We start from the raw sequence: 23,039 nt of genomic DNA, 5'->3' as shown, positions 1-23,039 counted from the left end.
CCAGACAAACTAAGATCAGACCGAAATTGTATGGAAATAAAACACATTGATTTTAATGGGGATAGTCACATGGAAGGTGGAGTTCAGAGAAGTGGGGTAGACACACACGCAGACATACATAGTCCATTCAGGTCAATGGGTACACTTAAAAAAAAAAAAACAGATTGCACTCACATGATGCAAGTACAGTTTGTTATTTAACACCTGGAATCATGTGGAACAGAAAAAAAAAATCTCAATGCCTGTAAATTCTTTTAATGCACATGAAAATCGAATGCAAAAAGCATGGGGGGGAAAAAAAGGACCTTTTTTACAGACAAAAATTGCAATCGGCCATGTGAACACAGCCTTAGGCTTTCTAGTCTAATTTTATGCCATATGTTAGTTGGCTTAGTTTTATGACGGCTTTTACACCTAAATTATAGCGCATACAAGGTTGCATGTAGGCCGCACCCATTTTTGGGCTTGCCAAAAAAGCATGTAAAACTGTTTAAAATTCACAATAAATGTGGTAGAAAGCATGTAGGATGGTTTACTTGCACAATTTGCGCCACAAACTAGCAAGTTTTCATACTGCCCCAGTAGATGTACAGATTTGTGTATCATCAATCTTGTCATTTCTCTGCACTTGCATATAGAAGTCATTGATGTTTCCGGTAATTAACTCGGTCACAACACTTGTGTCATTTGTAGGTGCTGTCACCTCAGAGACTGGAGCTCCTGAAACTTCAAGTACAGCAAGAAGTAGAAGCTCCGATGCGGGAACATATTAGAAAGCTCAATGACGTATGTCCACATGTGCTGTTCATTTTTTGTATTGTTTTTTAATGCTTGTTTTCTTTCAGATCTCTTCATGGTCATTGCTCTGCTATGTTTTTTTTCTTTTTCTAGTTTTGTTTCCCGTGATTTTAACTGCTTAGCGACCGCTCATACATCTTTTGACAGCAGCCGTTAGGGGGCTGTAATTCGCAGCACTGTCATTGGAAGGCTGGGGGGCTCTCTCTGTCACCTATCGGACCCCCGCGAGGTGCTCACGGGGTCCCGATGGGTTACTGTGGCCATTGAAGGCTTGAACATAGGCTCCGGGTCTGCCAGCCACGATGGCCTATGGGGCTGAGCCTCTGGCTGACTTCATGGGCTTTTTAATGCACTACTATACTGTTAGTGTATTAGAAGAATGATGATAGATGCTGATAATCGAGTCCACTGGTGGACTTGGGACAAAAATAGAAAGTTAAAAGTCTAAAAAATAAAAATAAAAAAATTAATAAAAATAAAAATGTTTATTTTAACCCAATTTAACCCAATAAGTACACATCATGGAAAAAAATGGTGAAAATAGTTAGTTTTGCCTATCTTGCCTTACAAAAAAAGAGAAATAGTGATCAAAACGTTGCATGGATCAACAAATAGTACAATTAAAAAGTACAACTCGCAAAAAAAACCCTAAAAAATGTTAGGAATCTTTCAATGCAGCAATAAACAAAACATATATTTTTTTTTCTTTAAAAAGGGAAAAAGTTGGAAGTAAAAAAAAACAAAACAAAAAACTATATAAATTTGGTATTGGTGTAATAGTACTGGCCTAATTTAACACATCATTTATACTGCACAGAATTGCAGATTTTATTAATCTTGCATCTAGAAGCAAATGGAATAAAAAGCAATCAAAATGTTATACGTCCCCAAAACTTGGATAAGCGAAGAATAGAGTTCATCCCACAAAAAACGAATGGCAAAATTTCATTTTTTTCCCCCCTCCAATTCCCCTAAAGAAAAAATTATTAAAACTTATGCAATACATTATATGTACTCAAAAATTATGCCATTCACCTGTTAATGCTACCATTAACCTTTTTGTATTAGTCTTACTATTAAAAATGTAAGGGGTCCTTCACACTGGCTTTTTTTTGTATCAGGGCTCAGTCACACGCCGATGCGCCCGTGTTACTGCACGAAGAAGACTGCCGCACTGCAAGTGCGGACGACTCTCCGCACCACCGGAAGAAAGAACACATGACCGGCAATGGAGCCAGTCATGTGTTCTTTCTTCCGGCGGTGCGGAGAGTTGTCCTGCAGGAACACGGGCGCATCGGCGTCCGGATGCGCCCGTGTGACTGAGCCCTGATACAAAAAAAGCCCGTGTGAAGGAGCCCTCATTGTTTTGCAAGCCAAAACCAAAAGCCGGTCCAAAATACGGAAAAAATGCAAATCTAAGTTCCACCCCAGGTTTTGGCTCGCAAAATACTAATACAACAAAAGCCCGTGTGAAGGAGCCCTGAGATGATGTACATAATGGTCAGAACTGCTAAACTTCCGCTTACATTAGATACACAATTCATGAGTCTTTACAGAAACACACCGAGCCACAAAGCCTTTGGGGTATGAGACAAAGCGGGGTATGAGACAATTATGCGCTCTGTAGAACAGATAGTCTTTTTAGTAACGATTCTTGCACACTTGCATTTTTCTTGCGTGTATTTTTTTCACGTGATATCGCTGCGTTTTTCTTTTTTACCGCGAATGTCAATGGGATTATATAGCTGTGCGCTCCGTGCAGAGTATGCAGAACACAGCTGGAGCGCTGTGTTCTTCATACCCTGGCTGTGTTCAGGGAGCGGGATACAGCTGAAACAATAGTATCAGCTATATCCTGCTATGAATTCCTGATGAGGCTGATTATTCTCTTTCAGCATGCTAAGGGACAACGATGAGCGATTAGTAAACGAAAACTGCACGATGTCAGTGAAGTTACACAACGATTATCGCTCAAAAGACGGCTTTGAGCGTTTTTTTTTTCCTTTGAGCGAGAATCGTTGGGTCTAAATCATTAAGTTTTTGCTGAACAAACCATCTCTCCTGGATTTTTCATTTCACCCAGCTTGGGCACCTGGATTAAACATACCCTTCCTCCAGTACTTTTCCCGTCACCTTTCTACACCTGTACAAGCATAAGGCCGGCTTACACTGAATGTGAAAGACTAAACAATAATGAATGATTTCTTTTTGGACGAGCCAACAATGTATCTGCCTGTGGGCAGCTGAGTGTTGCGGTTGGAAATCGCTGCTACCGGTATATCTAATGTTGCCAACCACCTTCTAGTGAACAGTGCATGGAGCATATTCACCTTTCACCAGCAGATGGCAGACTGTATTGCATATTACAGCAGTGGAGCAGTAAAGTCAAAGATAAGGTTTTTATTTTTTTTAATAGCTCCAACATCTTAACATTACTGCTGGCTGACGCAGTTTTGACCTCCTGCGCCCATGTAAGTCCTATGCGACAGAACTTATATTTGCAAGTTGCAGGTACAGGAATCCTTTTTACTATTTTTAACAATTCTGGTTTTAAAGGGAGAAAGAAAATAATTTATTGTTTAAATCCTTTTTATGTTAAATATTTCTTTCGCAATATTCCATGTCACTCTCTATATTTAAAAAAATTCCAATATCTTGCAATTTTTCCTTTGGTGGAACCTGATAGGCTGAGACTTCCTGTTTTTGTTCTGTAGTCCTCTTATTATCTTCACAGGCAGGATTACAATGAAAGGTAACACTGGTATATGTCAATAACATAGGATCCAACGTTTGCAATAGGTGATGGTCACAGCTCACCTCCTCCCCTTCCCTGGACAATGACCCCTGCACAGATCACAGAGCATGCTTAGAACACTCTTCCATAAAATTCAATGAACATTAGGTTCTATGGAAACATGGGGGAAAAAACAGTCACCAAAATTTAAAAAAAAATTGGATTTAAATAAGGGGTAATTTTCTGATGATCGCTTCCATTAATATTTGCAGGAAGTTGAAAAATACAGAGGAGACTTCAACAAACTTCGATATGAGAACGGCATCCTCATATCTCAGCTTGAACACCAGAGGGAAGAACAATATCGACTGTTGGAAGACCAGAAGATCAGATTTGAAGCTCAGGTAATATTTATTTTCCTATGTCCAGTTGGTGTTAAGGATGTGTTAATCTTACCATTACGCTATTGGCATGCTACCTTCTGACTCGCACCCTTTTGATTCCTTTATTTAAAAAAAAACAAAAACCCTGATAATATACTGAAATATTTATGTCTGCTGATTTTAATCCCTTTTTGTTGATGGTTTCACTGTTGTAGGCTGCACAGCTGGAAAAGGATAAAGAAGAGCTTCGTAGTCAGTTAATAAGTATTGATTCCTCAAGAGATGACAGACATTTAGAGGCTCTGTTGGGGGAGAAGGTTTTATTGTGCCAAAAAGTGAAGGATCTGAAAGCTGAAGTGACAGAGCTGCGAGCAGAGAGGGAACATTATGGTGCACAAGCAGAAAATGTCCAGAGGATACAAGTTCGACAGATGACTGACACTCAAGCCACTCTCCGATCTCTTGAGGTACGAATAATTTTCTGTACCGTATTTACAGATGCTGCAGTAGAAATTAAGCCTTAACCCCCTTAATGACGCGGCCCTTTTGATTTTTCTTCCACCCCCCCCCCCCCTTTGAAAAATTCGTAACTCCTTTATTTATCCATCGACATCACTGTATGAGGGCTTTTTTTTCTCGCGGGACGAGTTGTATTTTTCAATGGTGCTATTTAATGTACCAGAAAATGTACTGAAAAACTTTTAAAAAATTCTAAGTGGAGTAAAATGAAAATAATAAAACGATATTCCGCCATCTTTCAGTGCGTCTTGTTTCTATGGCACACAAACTGCAACAAAAATGAAATTCTAGCTTTATTATATGGGTCAGTACGATTACTACGATAGCAAACTTTTGTGTGTGTGTTTTTTTTTTTTGTTTTTTTTTTTTTTCAAAGACATTTCATTTTTTTTTTAATTATTTTCTGCTACCATCTCCTGTGCGCAATAATTTTTTTATTTTTCCGCCGACGTAGTTGGAATACATATGATGACCTTTTTATATTGCACTTTTTCTGGGAGACTGGGTGACCGAAAAAGTGCATTTCTGACGTTCTTTATTTATTTTTTCGGACAACATTCACAGTGTGGGATAAATAATGCACTACTTTGATAGATCGGACTTTTATGCATGCGACAATCTCAAATATGTATTTTTGTTTTATTACTTAGATAATTTTATTATAGATATGGCAAAAGGGGGGTGAGTTCAACTTTTATTACATTTTGTTCTTTTTTGTTTTTTTACAAATAATAAAACTTTATTGAGCTTATTTTTACTTTTTGATGGCTTGATAGGCAGTCTGCCAAGACAGCCCTGTGGCCTTTCAGAAGGCCCCCGGCTGCCATGACAGCCGTAGGACTCCCTGCGATCACACCACATGGGAAGCTGCTGTACGGAAACCCCGTACATCATTCGGGAATTTAAATGCCGCTGTCAGAATTGACAGCGGCATTTAAAGGGTTAATAGCAGCTATCAGTGGTAAAAAGCAGCTGACGCCCGCGCTGCATGAAGAGAGGTCGCCCTGCGATCTCTCTTCATACGTACCCCAACACTGCAGGATGTAAATATACGTCCTGGAGTGGGAAAGGGTTACAAAGCACTTGCTGAAATCTATGCAGAGAAGGTATGTTCTCCAAAGTGGAGAGCCGTAGCTAATGTGATGGATTCTCAGGAGAACATCCATAATGCCTCTAATCCACACATGGAAAAGGTTGTCTGCTTCAGCTAAGGTGAGTCCAAAGGTGGAATTTCACTTTTAGAACATGTAGCATGTTCTTGGGGTATACCTACACCTTAATGCAAATGGTTTTCCTGTTCACATAACATAACTAACCATATAAATATTTACCTCAAGTACAAAAAATCTGGTTACAGAGTAATATTAATTATTGCAGGCATGTAGTTATTCTGTCATACTGCACCAGGTCAGCTAGTAGACAAAAGCGGTGTACAGTGTCTCAGAGGACTGTCCATAGCAAAAGGGATAAGATGCTCTTGAGAAACCTACGTTTTTGTGTATTTCATTTTGTCCTTTTGCCTTCTACAGGCTGAGAAACAGTCTCTAAAACTGCAGCATGAACGTTTGGACACTGAGCTTCAGACAGTCACCGAACAAAATGACACCCTAAATAAGAAGCTGCACAAAGCTGAGAGAGATGTTCACTCTCTCACTAGCAAAGTAAGTATTCTGTGTGGTGTACAATTAGCTATTTCACTTGGTTTCTATTTCTTTAGTTTCTTTTCTCTTTCTGGAGAACACAACAGCATGGTCAACTATGCCAAAAAAGACAGAGGCTAACACAATCCGCATCAATGGTTTTGTTCTTGGTTCTATCTATGTACCATTTTCGGGCTGTTCAAAATGAACCCTGGGATAGAAAAGTTGAACGTACAGTGAAAACAGTCTGATCCCAGTCTTGGTGTAGTCAAGACAATCGTTAAAAAATCATAGTAGACAAGTATTACATCGGTCCTTGACAGTGAAGTGGTATTCAAAGGTGATTGTATGCATTCAAAAGGGTTTTCCATGCAATTTTTATTTGATTACCTATCTTTAAAATAGGTCATTAATAATTGATCGGCTGGGGTCCGCATCCCCAGCCAATCGACTATTGATGACCTCTCCTTAGGATAAAAATAGGCTGGAAAACCCATTCAAGTATAAAATTGTTTTCTAACACCACTTTCACACTGAAAATATGCTTTAAGTTGCATTTACACTGAAAGATGATTGCTTAAAAATCGCTCAAACCACAGTTTGAGTGACAGTTTTGAGCGATCATCTTTACATAACGCTTAAGTAGCTAATTAGCTACTTAAAAAGTTAAATGCAGTTGGAGTGGGACACCCCTGATAACTCCAAGAACAGCAGCTGTTTTGTATATGAGAAGTCCAAGCGGGATACTAGCTGAAGGAAAGCTATCAGCGCCGCCTGCTGAGAAAATCAGCGTGCGGCACTGATAACGCTCATCGGTGATTTCTAGCTTGCTAGAAATCGGTGATGAATGAACAGTGCACAATGGCAGCGCATTTAGACATAACGATTATCGCTCAAAAGATAGCTTTTGAGCGATAATCGTTGTGTCTAAATGGGCCTTAAGGCGTACTTCTAGTGATGGGGTAAGGTGTGCTTCCTTCCTGAAACCTAGGTAACTGGATGACACCAGAAGCCTCTCTTCTAAAGCTCTTTTGCTGGAGAGTCTTTTGGCATCACATGGTTGCCTATGTAATTGGACCATCCAGTCCCCGGGATGTGTCTTTCACAATCAGTTTTAAACTTCTGGAATGTGATACGGCTCAAAATCATTTGCACTGCCCTTGATGGTTTTCCAGCCCTTACTCTGATGTCATACTAATCCTCAGCTTTTAATATTTTTTTTAAATATTAGATTGACGAGCTGAAACATTCCCAGAAAATTGAAATTGATAATATAAAATTAGAAGCTGCCAGAACAAAGAATGATGCTGAAAAAGAGAAAGGCCGGATTCAAGGTCAACTGGATGGTAATAAAACCTCTTTTATTTTTATATCTATATATATATATATATATATCTATATCTCTTGCTATTCCTAATTTCTTATTGTACGATTGCTCATTTATTGTGCAATTCTTTTTCGTAATTTGTGTCCAAGTGTGAACAGCTCCTGTAGTCTGATGGCCCCGATGTGGCATCAGTGGTGAATGTGATACTCTACACAAACTTGACAATACTAGGTTTTTCTATGATGACTTTTCAGCTCTTTCTTACTGTGGACTATCACTGTAGAAGACCCTGTCATTTTGAATGATTATCTCTGAAAGGTCTCCATCCAATATTTAATCCATTTTAGTTTTGATTGTGTCTATATTCATCACTGAAGTATTTGTATATGGTTTAAGTTGCTTTAAAAGCATTATGAATTGCATTACGTTTTGAATCTTTAGCACTAGAGACTGAAAATGAAATCCTTAAGACCTCAATGGAACACCAGAGAGAGTTACTGGCTGAAAAGGAACGGGAATTAATACGGAAAGTTCAGGCAGCTAAAGAAGCAGGATTTCAACAAATTGCCACACTACAAGATGAAAGGTGAGCTGTAAATATTTTGAGTTTTCTTTACTGCACCTTACTTGTTCTATGGCCTTTTTATTTACACTGGTTATCATCTTTCCTATATTAGGCTTGAACTGGAAAACAGAATAGCTGAACTAGAAACTTATAAAGAGGAGCAAGAGCATCATAAACACTCTGAAATCAGTCAACTGGAAGAAAAACTGCGGATTGCACAGTTGGCAGAAGAATCTGCTAGAAGAGAACTTTTGAGTTTAAGGTTAGGTGACTTTAATGTGATGCACGTGTGTTATCGACTATTTTGTGAATCTGGCGCTCAGTAGGAAAAGACACTGGTTTGAAAAACATCTGGACTTGCTCTTGGTACGGCTAGCCAAAGAACAAAATGGAAGGAATTTTACATGTTTTACACTTTATTTTTATTTTTTTCCTGTTCCCAGATTACCGTTTAGCTAGAACTAGACCTGCAGTTTGAATTATATATTGTTTGTATTTTTTATTTATTTTTTGTTACAAAGGCTTGGAATGAATCAGAGTGCTGCAGTTCTTTCACAGTATTTCGCTGTACAACAAAAACCCAGTCTACCCACTTTTCACTTAAATAGATGTGTTGCAGTACCCAGCACAGTGTGTGCCCTGGAGCATCTCTGTGCTGGGGAGTAAACTTGAGGAACCCTGATCCACAATGATAAAGCTATGGCATATTCTACTGACACAATAAAGTATATTCATATGCAACAAATTCTAGTAACTGAATAGGGCTGGCAGAAATCCAAACAATTAATTCAGATGTATAGAATTGACTTTTCAGCCAGACCTTCTGTGACAAATCTGTCACATGTACAGTTTCACCAGATCACAGCTTAGGCAGTGCTATGAGTGCAGGGATAGCTGATTATGCATTTCAGCACAAGCTCATCGAAGGGAAATTTAATTGACTTAAAGTTAAAGAAAAGAAATCAACTTTCCTAAAAGTATTACAAGCATGCAAGATATAGTCTTTTAGAGAACTTCTTAGTGCTGTGCCTCTGCAACATCTCTCACTATGTGCTGCCTCCATTGTTCACCTCTTTTCCTCTGTTTTAGTGCTGCCTCAATGCCTCTCTTCTGTTCTGTTTCCCCACTGACCCACCAGCTTCCTTTACTACAGTCAGTATCTCTGATGCCAGCCATACAGTTCAATGCTGAAAGCCTTTCTGCTTGAAGCAGTCACTTTATTTATTTTTTTCAACAGCTACCTTTTGAGTTCAATGGGTGCTATACTAATCTATATACAATAACTTACTCTAGAACTAAATAAGTTTACATATATTCTGTTAAAATCTAAAACTGTAGATTTGTGATACGTAGTCATATGATGTCCTATGCATGGTTGATAAGAGCTGCATTTGATTAACAGTTTTAACATTGTGTTTTGTTGATTAGGTCGAAACTCCAACAGCAGGTGTCCTATGCAGAGCAAATGAAGAAAGAGAAACTTGAAGAAGTAGATTTAAAACGGGTAATTCTTGTTTATGCATATTGTAGTGAAATAAGGGGTCAAGTCCTGGATGGTGTGTATATACTATAGGCATTTCCTAAACTCCGGGATATAACTTCAGAGTTTGCATGTGAGTTTGCTGTCTGGGTCACTTGTATACTCCAGTCCAGGAGTTACCTGAACCTGAAGCACAGCTGAAACCTAATTGGGAAAGGAGCAGTAAAAAGCTCAGTAAGAGATTGTTGCAGAGAGTGAGCAGACAGCCCAGAGGAACTTAGTGAGGATTGACTCTGTGCAGAATCCCTGGAAAGCTGGGTGGAATTGACCAGGGAGAGCTGAAGGAAGTTAAAACCTGAAGAAAGTTTGGGTGAGAACCTCCTACATAAAGTTACAAGGACTGTTATATTGTTTGGCTTATGGCTATTGTCTTGCTGGAGAAAGCCTGTTTAGGTTTATTATTGAGAGTTTTGCAATAAACCACCCTGAGTTACCGTCACCTCCCTCTGCTGCCGCCCGGCGTCCTGACGTGGAAACAGACCTGTAATGTATTGTAAGCAGGATCCTATAAACAATTTGTTTTGATTTTAAATTCTGAGATCAAAGATTCAAAAGCGAGGATTACAGCTGCCTGTCCACGGCCGTGACGGAATATCGCTAGCGATATTCTGCTGCGGGGGAGGAGGGGGGAGTACTGACAGGTCTCCGTGATGAGCCTATCAGACAGGCTCACTACGGAGAATTGCGACAAATTGCAGCATGCTGTGATTTCAATCACTCAAGCGGAGAATCGCTATGAATCTCTGCTCATGGACGTCGGGCTGCGCTTTCTATAGTTAGCCTATGTAAAGTGTGTCATGCGAGGTCCGCGAGCAATTTATTTTGTTGCTGTGGATCTCGCAATGACAACTCGCCTGTGGACAGAAGGCTTACTTCTCAAGTTTTATTTAGTACGCTAGCAATGGTTTCTAAACATTAGACATAGAGACTTCCTATTGTAATGTCCCCAACAACATGCAAATCCAGGATTGGGGACCAAAATAAGGTTAAGGCTTTTTTAAGTTTGTCCATTATACTGTGTGTTCCACTTCTGGTCTTGGCTTACAAATATTAATGTAAATTACGCAAGTGTAAAAGTGGTCTCTTCCTAACAAATGGCCAGATACAACTTTCCAAACTGCTTCCAAGCTTATGCATTTGTAAGCTTTTAAGGGGTTTACTTTGCTCAAGAAATGGACATACACCTAATAAGAAAAGTTAGTAGATGTAGAAAATGCATTTCAGGACGTTTGTTTTAGAAATGTACTGAAAACTTCAAATTCCAGGATGATCCAAGTGGCGTGCAGAAATCTGTACATGGCTACTGCTGTGCAAGCTCAATAACTGAGATTTAGTTACTCAGCCCAATGTAGGCCATATGATTAATACACTGTAGACTCCATACTTTTCGAAAAAATTTATATGTGATGGATGTTCATGATGTTATCCATAATGGAAACATGGAAAATAATGTGCTATCATGTAACTGCAAGTACAACATGGCTTAGGGGGACATTTCAGAGCAATAACCACACTGAAAAAGCTGTTAGGGCACTTCTATAAAAAAAAAAAAATGTGGAAAAAGTGTTGAAAAACGCCTTTAAACCATGCGTCAATTGTATAGCCAAATATATACCTCACTCACGTTTATTTAACTTTGTATTTATGGAGCAAAAATAAAATATCATTTTTTTTCTTGCAGGAAATTAATGAATTAAAAACTCAAGTACTGTCACTGTCCGAGTCAGAAAATCATTTATTACATGCCAATGAAAACCTTCGGGACATGGTAGAACGTCTTAAACAAGAAAATCGTTGTGCTAGAAGCCAGGCAGAAAAAGCCCAACATGATGCAGAAAGGTAGGCCTACTGAAGTTCTTTTTATATTGATTGCGTTGATAATGTAGCTGAACACACTTGCAGGAGAGGACACAGGCTATGCCCATTTTCAGTGCTTCGTGCCCCAAAGTCCTGCTACAAAGCTACAGCATTAACCTTGTTGTGTTCTGCTTTCTGTCAGCAATAAACTTAAACTAGTATTCCCTCCCTCCATAGGATATGCCATAAAAATCTGAAAGACATGGAGCCCACTTATAGTTCTGGTTTCCAAGGCCCCCAGCCTGACTGAATGAGGTAGCTGGTGGTGGTAGGAAATTACAGCTAAAGCCGTGCGAGCTGTGCTATCATGTTTTCATAATTCTTATAAACCTGAATTGGAGTTACAGAAACAGTGTAGCACAGTAAGTTACACGGTTTCTATGGAAATGGCATAGCTCGCTGTGGTTTGCTGTTTCTGTAACTTCCATGGACTTTTACGAGAATTCTGGAAATAGCATAGCGCAGCCTGCTGCATTGCTGTAGCTCCCAACCACCCCTAGTCACTGCTTTCAACCAGCTTGAAGGCCAGAACTAGAGATAGGTGCCTGTCCTAAGTGTGGGTATACCATAAAAGTCCCAGATGGGGTATCTTTTTAAGATTACCTCTATCATTGAAGTCTGTATTTTAGTTGTATGCAGTGGGATCCTAAATTTAGCATGAGCGTCAAGTGGCTATAAACGCTGTCATTCACTCCATAGTTACACAGCATATATGTGCATTGTGAGACGCACAAAGCTTCTGCAAAAATAAACCCCATTGTTTGTAATTTTCAATGGGCGTATTTTTATTTTATTTTTTTCATGCTGCGAGATGCAAAAAAAATTATAGCATGTCCAAGTTTGATGCGAGTCTCGCATGAGAATAGTACATGTAGTTGTGCGGTGGGCCACACATCGCACAGAACATGGATGTAATTTTCATCTTCTGTGCGATGCAAGTCGCGCCCAAGAATATGGGGCTTTAACTTGCTATCAGCCATGTAAATATGGCCTGAAGGACCCAAAACTGCATATTAGCTTCATTTGGAACTGTTCAATGCTTACTTTTCCCTGTGATAGTGCAGCAAAGAAATTGAACTCTTGCCGGGTTCTTGAACAGATTACAATTGAATTCTGTGGATCTCAGCAGCAGGACATCCTGTGATCAGCTTATCATTGACCCTTTTGATGAAAGATATGATCAATGGTAATGTGATACACACATCTGTATGGATCCTGGTGTGGGGTGGGTTGTCTTTTTTTGCAGGTTGTATATTGTAATTGCAAACTGGATATTTCTGTTTTTAAAGAAGATCAAATGTGGTTGTATTCCCTTCTCTTGTGTAGAGAATTAGAAGGTCACCAAGTAGAATGGCTACAGGAAAAACACACATTACAAGAGGCGCTATCTCAGCTACAAGAAAAATATAAACAGCTTAAGGAGAAAATGCAAAGAGCAGCTGAGGCTCAAAAGAAGGTAACAAGACTGTTCATTATTTTGTAGTCCCCCCTCTTAAGGCTTATTTAGACACAACGATTATCACTCAAAAACCATCTTTCCCCTCGTCATCGTGACAGCATACACCTGGAGGTTGTCCGCTGGACACCTGTTGGGACAGGAAGCGGAAAATACAAAAGGTAACTCCCACCACCGGCTCACCAGTGTCTTCCTGTCCCTACAGGACAGTCCAAGCGGAGCCTCCAGGTGTATGCTGGAGGTAAATGAAGAAAGAAGACTCCCATGCAGCCTGTCCGCCCGTGGGGGGACGACTCTCTGTTCGGGCTGGCAGGGCTTGCGCGGGTGAGACCCTACGAGGGGACCCTCACCCGCAGGATCTACCCAGCACTGTTCCCCCTGTGGGAAAATCCTCCCCCCAGTACGCTGCCCAGTGGGGTAGTCGTACTGGTAGGAAGCAGCCCCGGTACCTGCAGGGCTCGGACGCCGGCATCTCCAGCGGAGATCCACGTCTAGACAGGTATGCCAGCGTGGATAGAGGCGCTCGGGTGCGGGTCCGGTCGGCGTGCACGCGGCAGCGTCTCCACGTGTGTCCTAGTCGGCGGCGTCCCGGTGTATGCGGCGTATCCCCCGGGTCCGGCGTGGCGGCGTGACGTCAGCGCGGCCGTGTCACGCGGGGGGCGGGGCCTCGCTTAAAGGGGGCGTGTCGGCGCCAAATTTGAAAACTTAAAAGGCTGGATTCCCCTGCATCTCTCCTGTCTGCACCTCACTGAAGATGTCAGCCAGAGAGGACGCTGAAAGCAGCCTGCTGGTGAGTAGACCGCTTTTTGGGTCTGTACCGGGGGGGAGGATTGAGAAAACAAGTATCAGGTGCTGGAAGTCCTTTTTGCTGTCTCCGTCTCTTAGGACAAAGAGGCTCAAAAGGTAAGAGAGGCCAAAAAGCGAGTGCGCAAATGTCCGGCTTGCGGCGGCTAGAAGAGGGCCACACCAAGCCACTATGTGCGGACTGTACGGAGAAAGTGGTCCGTAAAGAGGGCTCCTCGGGCATGTCGGACATCCGATCCATGATCCGCGAGGAGATTGAAGCCTCTCTATCATCTCTTTCTCTACCGCCCCCCATGAAAAGGGTAAGGCGGTCACGAATGGAAGAGTCGGACTCTGAGGAGGGACTCCTAGAAGATTCTCCCTCAATCCATGCCGCCCATGGAGGATGCAAGGAAGTATTTCTTTTCATCGGCGGACCTGGGTCAGCTGTTAACCGCGGTCCGGCACACCATGCAGGTGGAGGAAGAGGTGCCGCAGCAGCCATCCTTTCAGGACAGCCTGTTCCGGGGGCTCCTACCACAGCCAAAACCGTCATTTCCAGTTAATGACATCTTAAAACAGCTGATCCTGACAGAGTGGAAGCAGGCAGATCAGAATTTAAGGATCGGATGGTCTTCACACTAGAAGATATCGAGTTCCTGGAAACCGTCCCTAAGGTAGATCTGGCGGTCGCCAGGGTCTCAAAGAAAGCAGCCCTCCCTCCCCTTTGAGGACATTTCCCAACTGCGGGATCCACTAGATACCAGAGTGGATTCGGCAATGAAAAAGGCCTGGGAGACTGCGGCCCTGACCGTTAAAGCCAACATCACGGCCACATCTGTGGCGAGATCGAGGACTGTCTGGTTGGACCAACTCCAGACGCTGATTTCTCAGAGGGGCTCTAGGGAAGACCTCTCCAACTGCCTTCCCCTCCTCCAGCAGGCAACCGGCTTTCTGGCAGACGCCTCTATGGAGTCGGTGAGGTTCGGGCCCGCTCAGCAGCCCTCTCGAACACAGCCAGGAGGGCTGTCTGGGTTAAGGCCTGGACAGGGGATAACGCTTCCAAGAACAGGCTCTGTTCCCTGCCCTTCCAAGGACACAGAATCTTTTGGCCTTCCTTGGATACACTCCTAGAGAAGGCATCGGATAAGAGCCAGGGACTACCGTCGGAGAAATCCTTCAAGTGGCCTCCCTCCTCCCTTTGTTCCCTCTAGAACATACAAGGGGAAAGGAAAAACCGGACGCTGGTCCTATCCCAAAGGTGGAAAGGGTGAGGGGGTAGGCTGAGGGGGGTTCGCCCTTAGATGAAAGCGAGGTGACCTCCAATCCCTGGGCCTTACGCCTAGTCTCGGAAGGTTATAAAATTGAATTTTCCTCCCCTCCTCCCCGGAGGTTCGTGGTCACCCCCTGCCAGTCACCTTCGTCTGCTCAGGCCCTCCAGTTGGGGGTGCAGGAGCTGTTGTCCCTAGGGGCCATCACTCGGGTTCCCGCAGAAGAACTGTTCAAGGAGTGCTACTCCCCCTTGTTCCTCGTCAAAAAACCTAACGGGTCCTATAGAACCATAATTAATCTGAAATTCCTGAATAAATCTATCTCCTATCAAAGATTTAAAATGGAATCAGTGCGGTCAGCAATCCCCTAATTGCGCCAGATAGTGTCATGGCCACCGTGGACTTAAAGGACGCCTACTACCATGTCCCTATACACATAGATTCCCAGCAATTTCTGCGATTTGCCCTGGTGATAGATGGGTCTGTCTCTCACTTTCAATTTACGTGTCTGCCGTTCAGGATTTCCTCCGCACCCCGGGTTTTCTCCAAACTGGTGTTAGAGATGGTGGCGGCACTAAGGACTGACAAGGTGTTGATTGTCCCATACCTCGACGATTTCCTGATCATAGCAGGATCGGCTTCAGAACTCCGGTTCCAGGTCAACCTCACACTCCGTCTGTTCGAGTCATTAGGCTGGATCATCAACTCCGTTAAATCCAGTCTTCTGCCCGAGCAAAAGAAAAAATTTCTGGGAGTGATTCTGGACTCACACCGCCAGTGCTCATCCCTTCCCCTAGAAAGGCAAAAAGCAATCCAGGACGAGTGTCGGGCACTTTCTCTAACCACCAAAGTCTCCCTTAGGAGAGGCATGAGGGTCCTCGGCCTCATGACATCTTGCATCGGGGTAGTCCCTTGGGCTCAGTTACATTGTAGAACTCTCCAAGACTTTATCCTAAGCAACTGGGATAAATCCCCCGCCTCCCTGGATCGGAGCGTCGTCCTTACCCACAAGATAAAGTCCTCCTTGGAGTGGTGGATGTCTATCTCTAACCTTGCCAGAGCCACGGTTTGGTACCCCGCATCCCCAGTATCCATCTTTACTGATGCAAGTGCAACTGGCTGGGGGGCCCACTTAGGCCGTCATTATGTCCAAGGGGGCTGAAACCGGGAGGAAGCTACTCAATCCTCCAACTACAAAGAACTTTGCGCTGTCTGGAAGGCCATTCAGGGCTTCGAGACAGAGATCAGGGGTAGACACATTAAGATCTTTTCGGATAACATAACAACTATGTCCCTCATTCGCCACCAGGGATCCACGCGGAACCCCCGACTCCAAGACCTGGCGGCAAAAGTTCTCGGGTGGATAGAGCAGCGGACACCTTCCGTCACAGCGTACCACGTAAGGGGCCCAGAGAACTCCATGGCGGACCATCTCAGCCGCAGGAAGATAGACCCCGGGGAGTGGACTCTACATCCACACACATTCCAGCTAATTATAGAAAGATGGGGGACACCAAAGGTGGACTTGTTCGCCTCCCGGGAGAACACAAAGTGTCCCCGGTTTTTCTCCAGGGGAGCAGACTGGGGTCCCTGGGAATAGACGCACTATCCCAGGCTTGGGATTGGGACCTTGCATACGCCTTCCCACCTATCCCCCTGATTCCTCTGGTCCTAAGGAAAATTCAGGGGTCCCCAGGCTCCGTTATCCTGGTGGCCCCATTCTGGCCCAAGAGACCCTGGTTCCCGCTCCTGGCCGCTCTCTCGACACAGGATCCTCTACATCTGCCGCAGAGAGACGACCTCCTTCAGCAGGGTCCCCTGATATGCCCAAAGGTCCGACAGTTCAGCCTGGCAGCCTGGAAGTTGAGTTGACTTCCCCCTTAGGCAACTATAGGCTAGTTAAGACATTTCTGAAAGGGGCAGTTGGCCTCCACCCCTTTATAAGGGAAACCATGCCCCCATGGGACCTGAACCTTGTTTTGCAGGCCCTCTGCGCACACCCCTTTGAGCCCCTGGAAGATCTATCAGTGAAGATCCTCTCCTATAAGGTTGCTTTCTAGTTGCCATCACATCCGCCAGACGGATCGAGGAGATCCAATCCCTCTCTATTAGGACCCCGTACATGACCACCTTCCCAGATAAAATAGAGTTCAGGCCTGACCCCTTTTTCCAACCGAAAGTTCTCACAGACTTCCACAGAGAACAGCGGATAGTACTTCCCTCCTTCTGCCAGGAACCCCGTAATACCACGGAACAGAGGTTCCATAATTTAGATGTTAGACGAGCAGTCCTGAAGTATTTGGAATTCACACATTCCTTCAGGAAGTCTAACAACCTCTTCATTCAATTTCAAGGTCCACGCAGAGGAGGGGCCGCTGCTAAGGACGCCTTAGCGCGTTAGGTCAGGAGGGCTATAGAAGAGGCGTACAGATCCCAGGGGATCCCACTCCCGGGCGACGTTAGAGCCCATTCCACTAGGGCGGTCGCCTGTTCCTGGGCGGAGAGAGCCCAGGCGACAACCGACCAGATCTGCAGAGCCGCCACATGGTCGAGCACTCATACCTTCACTAAACACTATCGCCTGGACCTGGGGGCCAGCCGTGATATGGCCTTTGGGCGGAAGGTGCTACAGGCAGGGGTCCCTCCCTAAAGCCCTTGGTTGTTGGCACTTCTCCAGGTGTATGCTGTCAGGATGACGAGGAGAAGACAGGAATTAGGTCCTACCTGTTAATTCCTTTTCTTGAAGTCATCCTGACAGCATAGGGGCTTTTCCCTCCCCTTGAGTTATTTTTACGTGAAGTAACGTATTGTACTATGATTTCTGTATTAAAAATGATTGGTTAAGCAAAGCCAGGTCACTGTAGTTATTTGGTACACACTGGTGAGCCGGTGGTGGGAGTTACCTTTTGTATTTTCCGCTTCCTGTCCCAACAGGTGTCCAGCGGACAACCTCCAGGTGTATGCTGTCAGGATGACTTCAAGAAAAGGAATTAACAGGTAAGACCTAATTCCTGTCTTTGAGCAATAACCATTGTGTCTTAATGCGCGGTCATCGTGCGCTTTTCGTGCACTGTTCATTCACCGCTCATTTCTAGCCAGCTGGAAATTAGCGATGAGCCTTATCAGCGCCGCATGCAGATATCTCAGCAGACGGTGCTGATGGCATTCTTTTAGCTGGTATCCCGCTGGCAGTTCTCAGTAGGACACCAGCTGAAAGCACGGAGAGCAAAGCATCTATTTGCATATACAAAACAGCTGCATTGTTCTGGGAGCTATTGCAGCAGTATCCTGCTTTGCCTGCATTAACTCTTTAGTGAGCGATCATCCTTCCGTGTAAATGAGCCTCTAAACATTAGACTATTGTCAAAATAATTTCCTTTTTACATGTAGAATTGTTTTGATTAAAAAGCCTCTGGGTTGTGAGGAAAACAGGATTTTTGGTATAACACTGTATAATCACTTTTTTCGTTACATTCCGCGCCTCCACCTCTAGCGGGATCCCCAAGGTCTCGCTGTGTCCCCTAATGATACGGATGAGAAATTCACATTTCTGCATTCATCCATACCAAGTTACCAAGTGGCAGAAGGAAAACATGCCTTTTGCCACTTGGTAACTTGGTGTGGATGAATGAATGTGAAGTAAAATCCCCTGGCGCAAGCACTGAGTCATTACAGACTCCTAATGACATCACATCTTCTTGCAAGACTGTTTTTGCAGGGTGGTTTGCAATTGCCAGGCATCTTTTCATATCCGACATGAATCAGTGTGCTGTCCGAGTGGCAGGGAGCAGTGAACATTGCATGTCCTGCTCTAGTTAGCGATACTGTATGGCCCAGAATAGGACCTGCAGATATCTGGCTGCGTAAAAAAGTGCTCATGTGACTAGCTTAATTGGCTATAATGGGTTCATGTGAAGTTTATGGACGGAATATACTGTCTGAATGGGCCTTTGTTAGTGAGCCGTGTACAAAAATAAAAAGTCTGGATCATCCCACACTTTGTCAATTACAAATGTGACACTATTACTTTTGCAGAGAAAAAGTATACATGAGAACAGATGCAGGAAATTCCAAGACAAAATAGAGCTATTAGAGGCAAAGAAAGAGGAACTTGAGACTGAAAAATCTGTATTAAATAGGTGAGTTGATTTCTTTTCATATCTTCAGCAGAAACGTGTTGCCTTGTTCTGGCTCGCTCATGTGAACAATTATTTAGCCAACGGTCCCTCAGGCCTGACTTCTCCATAAATCCAGCATAGCCAAACTGCACATTCTTTCAGGCGTGAGAGGGAGATAAGCGGTTCCTAAACAGTAATAATCATGGCTCTGCACCTGGGTAAGGATAAAAATCCTCCTTTGTTCCATTATATCAGTGATAAATATCACAAATGAAAGGGGCCATCAGCCTGTCTTTCACACTTCGCTCTATTTGTCGTCCCCTGACGCTTTCTTCCAGCCTGATGGGAGGCTGCGTGATCATACTTAAAGCTCCGTACACCTCCAATTACTTTACAGTGTAACAAGTTAAAGACCTATAACAAATGTAAAAAAAGCGGAAACAGTAATTCTAAAAAAAAAACCCCACAGATTTATTCCTGTCATTTGGTCCCAATGGTCCTTGAACATCAGTTTTTGTAATCTATCATGCTTCACACTGTAAAGCTGGATTCACACGAACGTATATCGGCTCTGTTTTCACGCCGAGTTGATAGATGTCGTCCTCCTCTGCAGGGGGGGAGGGGGGGGGGGGATGGAAGAGCCAGGAGCAGGAGCTGAGCTCCCGCCCCCTCTCTGCCTCCTCTCCGCTCCTCTGCACTATTTGCAATGAAAGGAGACGGGACGGGGCGGGGCGGGGCTAAGTTCTGAGGAGTTAGCCCTGCCCCATCCCGCCTCTCCCCATTGCAAATAGTGCAGAGGGGCGGAAGAGGAGGCAGAGAGGGGACGGGAGCTCAGTTCCTGCTCCTGGCTCTTCCATCCTCCCCCCCCCCCCCTTCCCCCGCAGATGAGGATGACGTATATCGGCTCGGCGTGAAAACCCAGCCGATATACGTTCGTGTGAATCCAGCCTAATAGTGTCGTATGGTGATGTATCCCACTAGCTGGTACAAATATATACATGTCAAACTTGCAAAACCTAAGAATGAGGTGTCTCCTCTATGTACCTCTTTCATATGTGTAATTGTGGGAATAAACGCATGTTCATGAAACTGTATAAATAACTGGTGTATCTTCCCAATATAAAAGAACTTACAAGGACAAAAAATTACATAAACTACAAAATCAAAGCAATATATGAAGTGCACCTACAGACTTGGGGCCTGGAGTTTCAAGTAGCCTTGATAGATTCTGACAACACCTCATTATTTTGTTAGGTGCAGCGGTATCATGAAAACCTTTTGTGTGGATATAACTCTACATTAAATTTACATTTAATATCAATGGCAAATATTTGTGTACATGTGAATATTTTAGGCCTGTTTCACACATCGCGAACTGGTTGCGGATTCTACACTGAAATTCCGCAACTATGTACGGTGCAGGGTTAGCAAGTGGGGTTCAAACAAACATCATATGCTCATAGCAGGAAAAATCTGCAGGGGATTTTCAAATCCAGAGTCAAATATGACCCCAAGGCAGCTGGCATGTTGTCTAGGAGTTATGGTGGCGCCACACACTGAGATAGAGATGTCAGGATGAGGTCGGTTAGTGGAGGGTGGAAATACCAGTAAGTCAGTTTTAGAGAGGTTTAGTTTTAGGTAGAGAGAGGACATGGTGTTAGAGACAGCGGACAGACAGTTAGTGATGTTTTGGAGGAAGGGTGCAGAGATGTCATGGGAAGAGGTGTATATCTGGGTGTCGTCAGCATACAGGTGGTATTGGAGAAAAGAAGGGGGCCGAGGACCGAGCCCTGGGGGACCCCAACAGCAAGAGGTCTCAATTTTGCTACACCACTGGAATATCTACAGCAGTATTCATTATAAGTATATATAAGGCATATTACTGTATTTCACTGTTCGTTTTCATATTCTGAAGTCAGCAGTGAACAAAACTGTTTGACTTAACTGAACATGTGTCTCTTGTTTCACTCTACCCCTTCTCCCCTATATAATACTCCTTCCCTTGCACCACCTGTTATTAGTTAATTTCTAAAAATGACTATATAAAAAAAGTTAACGTGATATATGCACCTTTTGCATCACTATGGCTCATGGAAAGCAGCCTTTTACTTTTTAGTACTGGTGTGCAACATCCAGCTTTGTACAGTATAAGTAACTATCAAGTCTTCACAAGAGCAAGGAGACTTGCACATTATTTTACTGTCCCACACTTTGAAACGCATCCTAATCAATAATCCAAGTTGTCTACAATTGCAAGCTTTGTCGCTGGTTAAAGTGTACATTTCTCAACATCCACTGCTATTTTAGGCAGCACATTCCCCAAGAAGATCATGTACGTCTTCAGAAAAGAATGAAGGATCTTCAGCGCAGACATAATGAATTTCGCACTCTAATACTTGGTCCAAATGTTGGCGTTTCTGGCTTCTTGAATCCAAGCAGTTACCTGTCCTCCACAATGGTTCCAGAGGCCATTTCTTTTCAGAATGCACAGGTAACCAGCGATATCTAAGATGAAAGTGTTGTAATGGTATGGACATCCGTGCACGTTTATCCTCCACAAGCACCAATTAACCTTAATGTTGACGATTTATACATATCATTTTACCTGAATCGGCATTATTGAACAGCAGGGCAGATTTACCAATGTATTTATGTTTTATGGCATTAATGCATTAGAAAATATGACATTCAAGCGAGCAGCATATTTATGAAGCCTTTTTGGCACTTTTTCTGACAAAAATCTGAGTAGGGCTTCAAGATATAGCAGAGCTCAACTCCCAACAAGTCAAGTCTGACCTGGTGTGGATTTAGTTACTGGCAGATTTCAGTATGCACCTAGGTGATGAATCTGTTTCACGCGGCACTGCAGGAAGGACCGTATATGGTGCCAGTATTGATAAATCTGCCCTCTAGTCTTGAACTAAACATTAAAAAAAAAGTAATTTCATGTTGGGGCCGTATGCACAGGTCATAGTTTCTCAATGTGCTTGTTTTGGTGCAATAGTCTGTACACTTCTTTCTTCCTAGGAATATTTTTCCTTTTGAAAACTATACATAAGCACTATATATATACAAATTCTGTTATTTCCATTGTGATTGACAAAAAAAATTCAGGGAAAATTACAGCGGCTTGCTTTGATTTCAATGAGAGCCGTGCCTCCAGTTACAAGCGCCGGCCACTACACAAAGGTTGGAACGGACACTTATGCTCCCACCACTGTGTAATTGCTGCACTATCAGCTGATCAGTTGAGGTCCCAAGCGATGGACCCCAGCCGATCAACTATTGATGACCTAGCCTGAGGATAGGTCATCAATAGTATTTTTCCTGGAAAACCCCTTTAATGTACAGTATATATTGAATGAAATACATGTAATATGTGGTCACTGCAAAACAGATATTCAGGCATTCTTTTTTTTAAATTCACTTTGAAGGAAGAACAACATCAAAGAGAAATTTCCATGTTACGAAAAAGACTTGAGGAATTGGAAATCACTCAGGAGAGACAACTGGAAGAACTTGGACCTCCTGCACAGCGTAGCAAGACTGAAAACCTCAGCTCTGGGTCTCGGCAAAGGCACAGGGAAGAAGAAGAGATTAGTGAAACAGTGGAAGATAGTTTTCTAGCAGTTATACACTGATTTTTTTAAATTCTTGCTGACAATGCTGGATAATCCGCCTATAAATGCTGAAAAAAAAGGGAAATTGCTGATTTGTATAATTCAGAATTTTTGAACTGTGATATTAAAGGGGTTTTGCACTTTCATAAAAAAACTCTTCTGCTTTCATGTATCTGTCACTTTTGGAGGTTATGTATTTTGGTGCAATTTAGAAAATGATATGGTTTCTTTGTTCTGCGATGATGGGCAGAGTTTCAGTACTGCCAGGCCGGCTCCACTCTGCACCGGCTGGTCGGCAGCCAGTGCACAGCCGAGACTGAGGACACCGAGAGCGGGTGAGCCGCAGGCCTCTTCAGGGGCACGGGTCTGCATCCCGCTGCGAGAATTCTCGCAGTGGGATCCGACCCAGCCATCTGCAGGCGCCCTAA

At 43.4% G+C, this 23,039-nt stretch overlaps 1 protein-coding gene across 1 annotated transcript in view; it reads left to right on the top strand.

The window, feature by feature from the left end:
- Window positions 1-22,764, top strand: part of CEP83 (centrosomal protein 83) — a 35,534-nt gene extending 12,770 nt beyond the window's left edge. The window contains exons 4-16 of the mRNA XM_066591530.1: window positions 694-786; window positions 3,805-3,936; window positions 4,131-4,382; window positions 5,964-6,095; window positions 7,306-7,420; window positions 7,843-7,987; window positions 8,079-8,228; window positions 9,395-9,470; window positions 11,188-11,345; window positions 12,690-12,819; window positions 18,909-19,012; window positions 21,299-21,482; window positions 22,426-22,764. Coding sequence (XP_066447627.1) covers window positions 694-786; window positions 3,805-3,936; window positions 4,131-4,382; window positions 5,964-6,095; window positions 7,306-7,420; window positions 7,843-7,987; window positions 8,079-8,228; window positions 9,395-9,470; window positions 11,188-11,345; window positions 12,690-12,819; window positions 18,909-19,012; window positions 21,299-21,482; window positions 22,426-22,632 — 1,878 coding nt within the window. The 3' untranslated portion in view covers window positions 22,633-22,764. The remainder of the gene's footprint in view (window positions 1-693; window positions 787-3,804; window positions 3,937-4,130; window positions 4,383-5,963; window positions 6,096-7,305; window positions 7,421-7,842; window positions 7,988-8,078; window positions 8,229-9,394; window positions 9,471-11,187; window positions 11,346-12,689; window positions 12,820-18,908; window positions 19,013-21,298; window positions 21,483-22,425) is intronic.
- The last annotated feature ends 275 nt before the right edge of the window (window positions 22,765-23,039 follow it).

Source organism: Eleutherodactylus coqui, chromosome 2 (assembly GCF_035609145.1).
Source record: "Eleutherodactylus coqui strain aEleCoq1 chromosome 2, aEleCoq1.hap1, whole genome shotgun sequence".
Taxonomy (NCBI): Eukaryota; Metazoa; Chordata; class Amphibia; order Anura; family Eleutherodactylidae; genus Eleutherodactylus; species Eleutherodactylus coqui.
The sequence above is the reverse complement of the archived record's forward strand: the minus strand, read 5'-3'. Positions and strand labels throughout refer to the sequence as shown.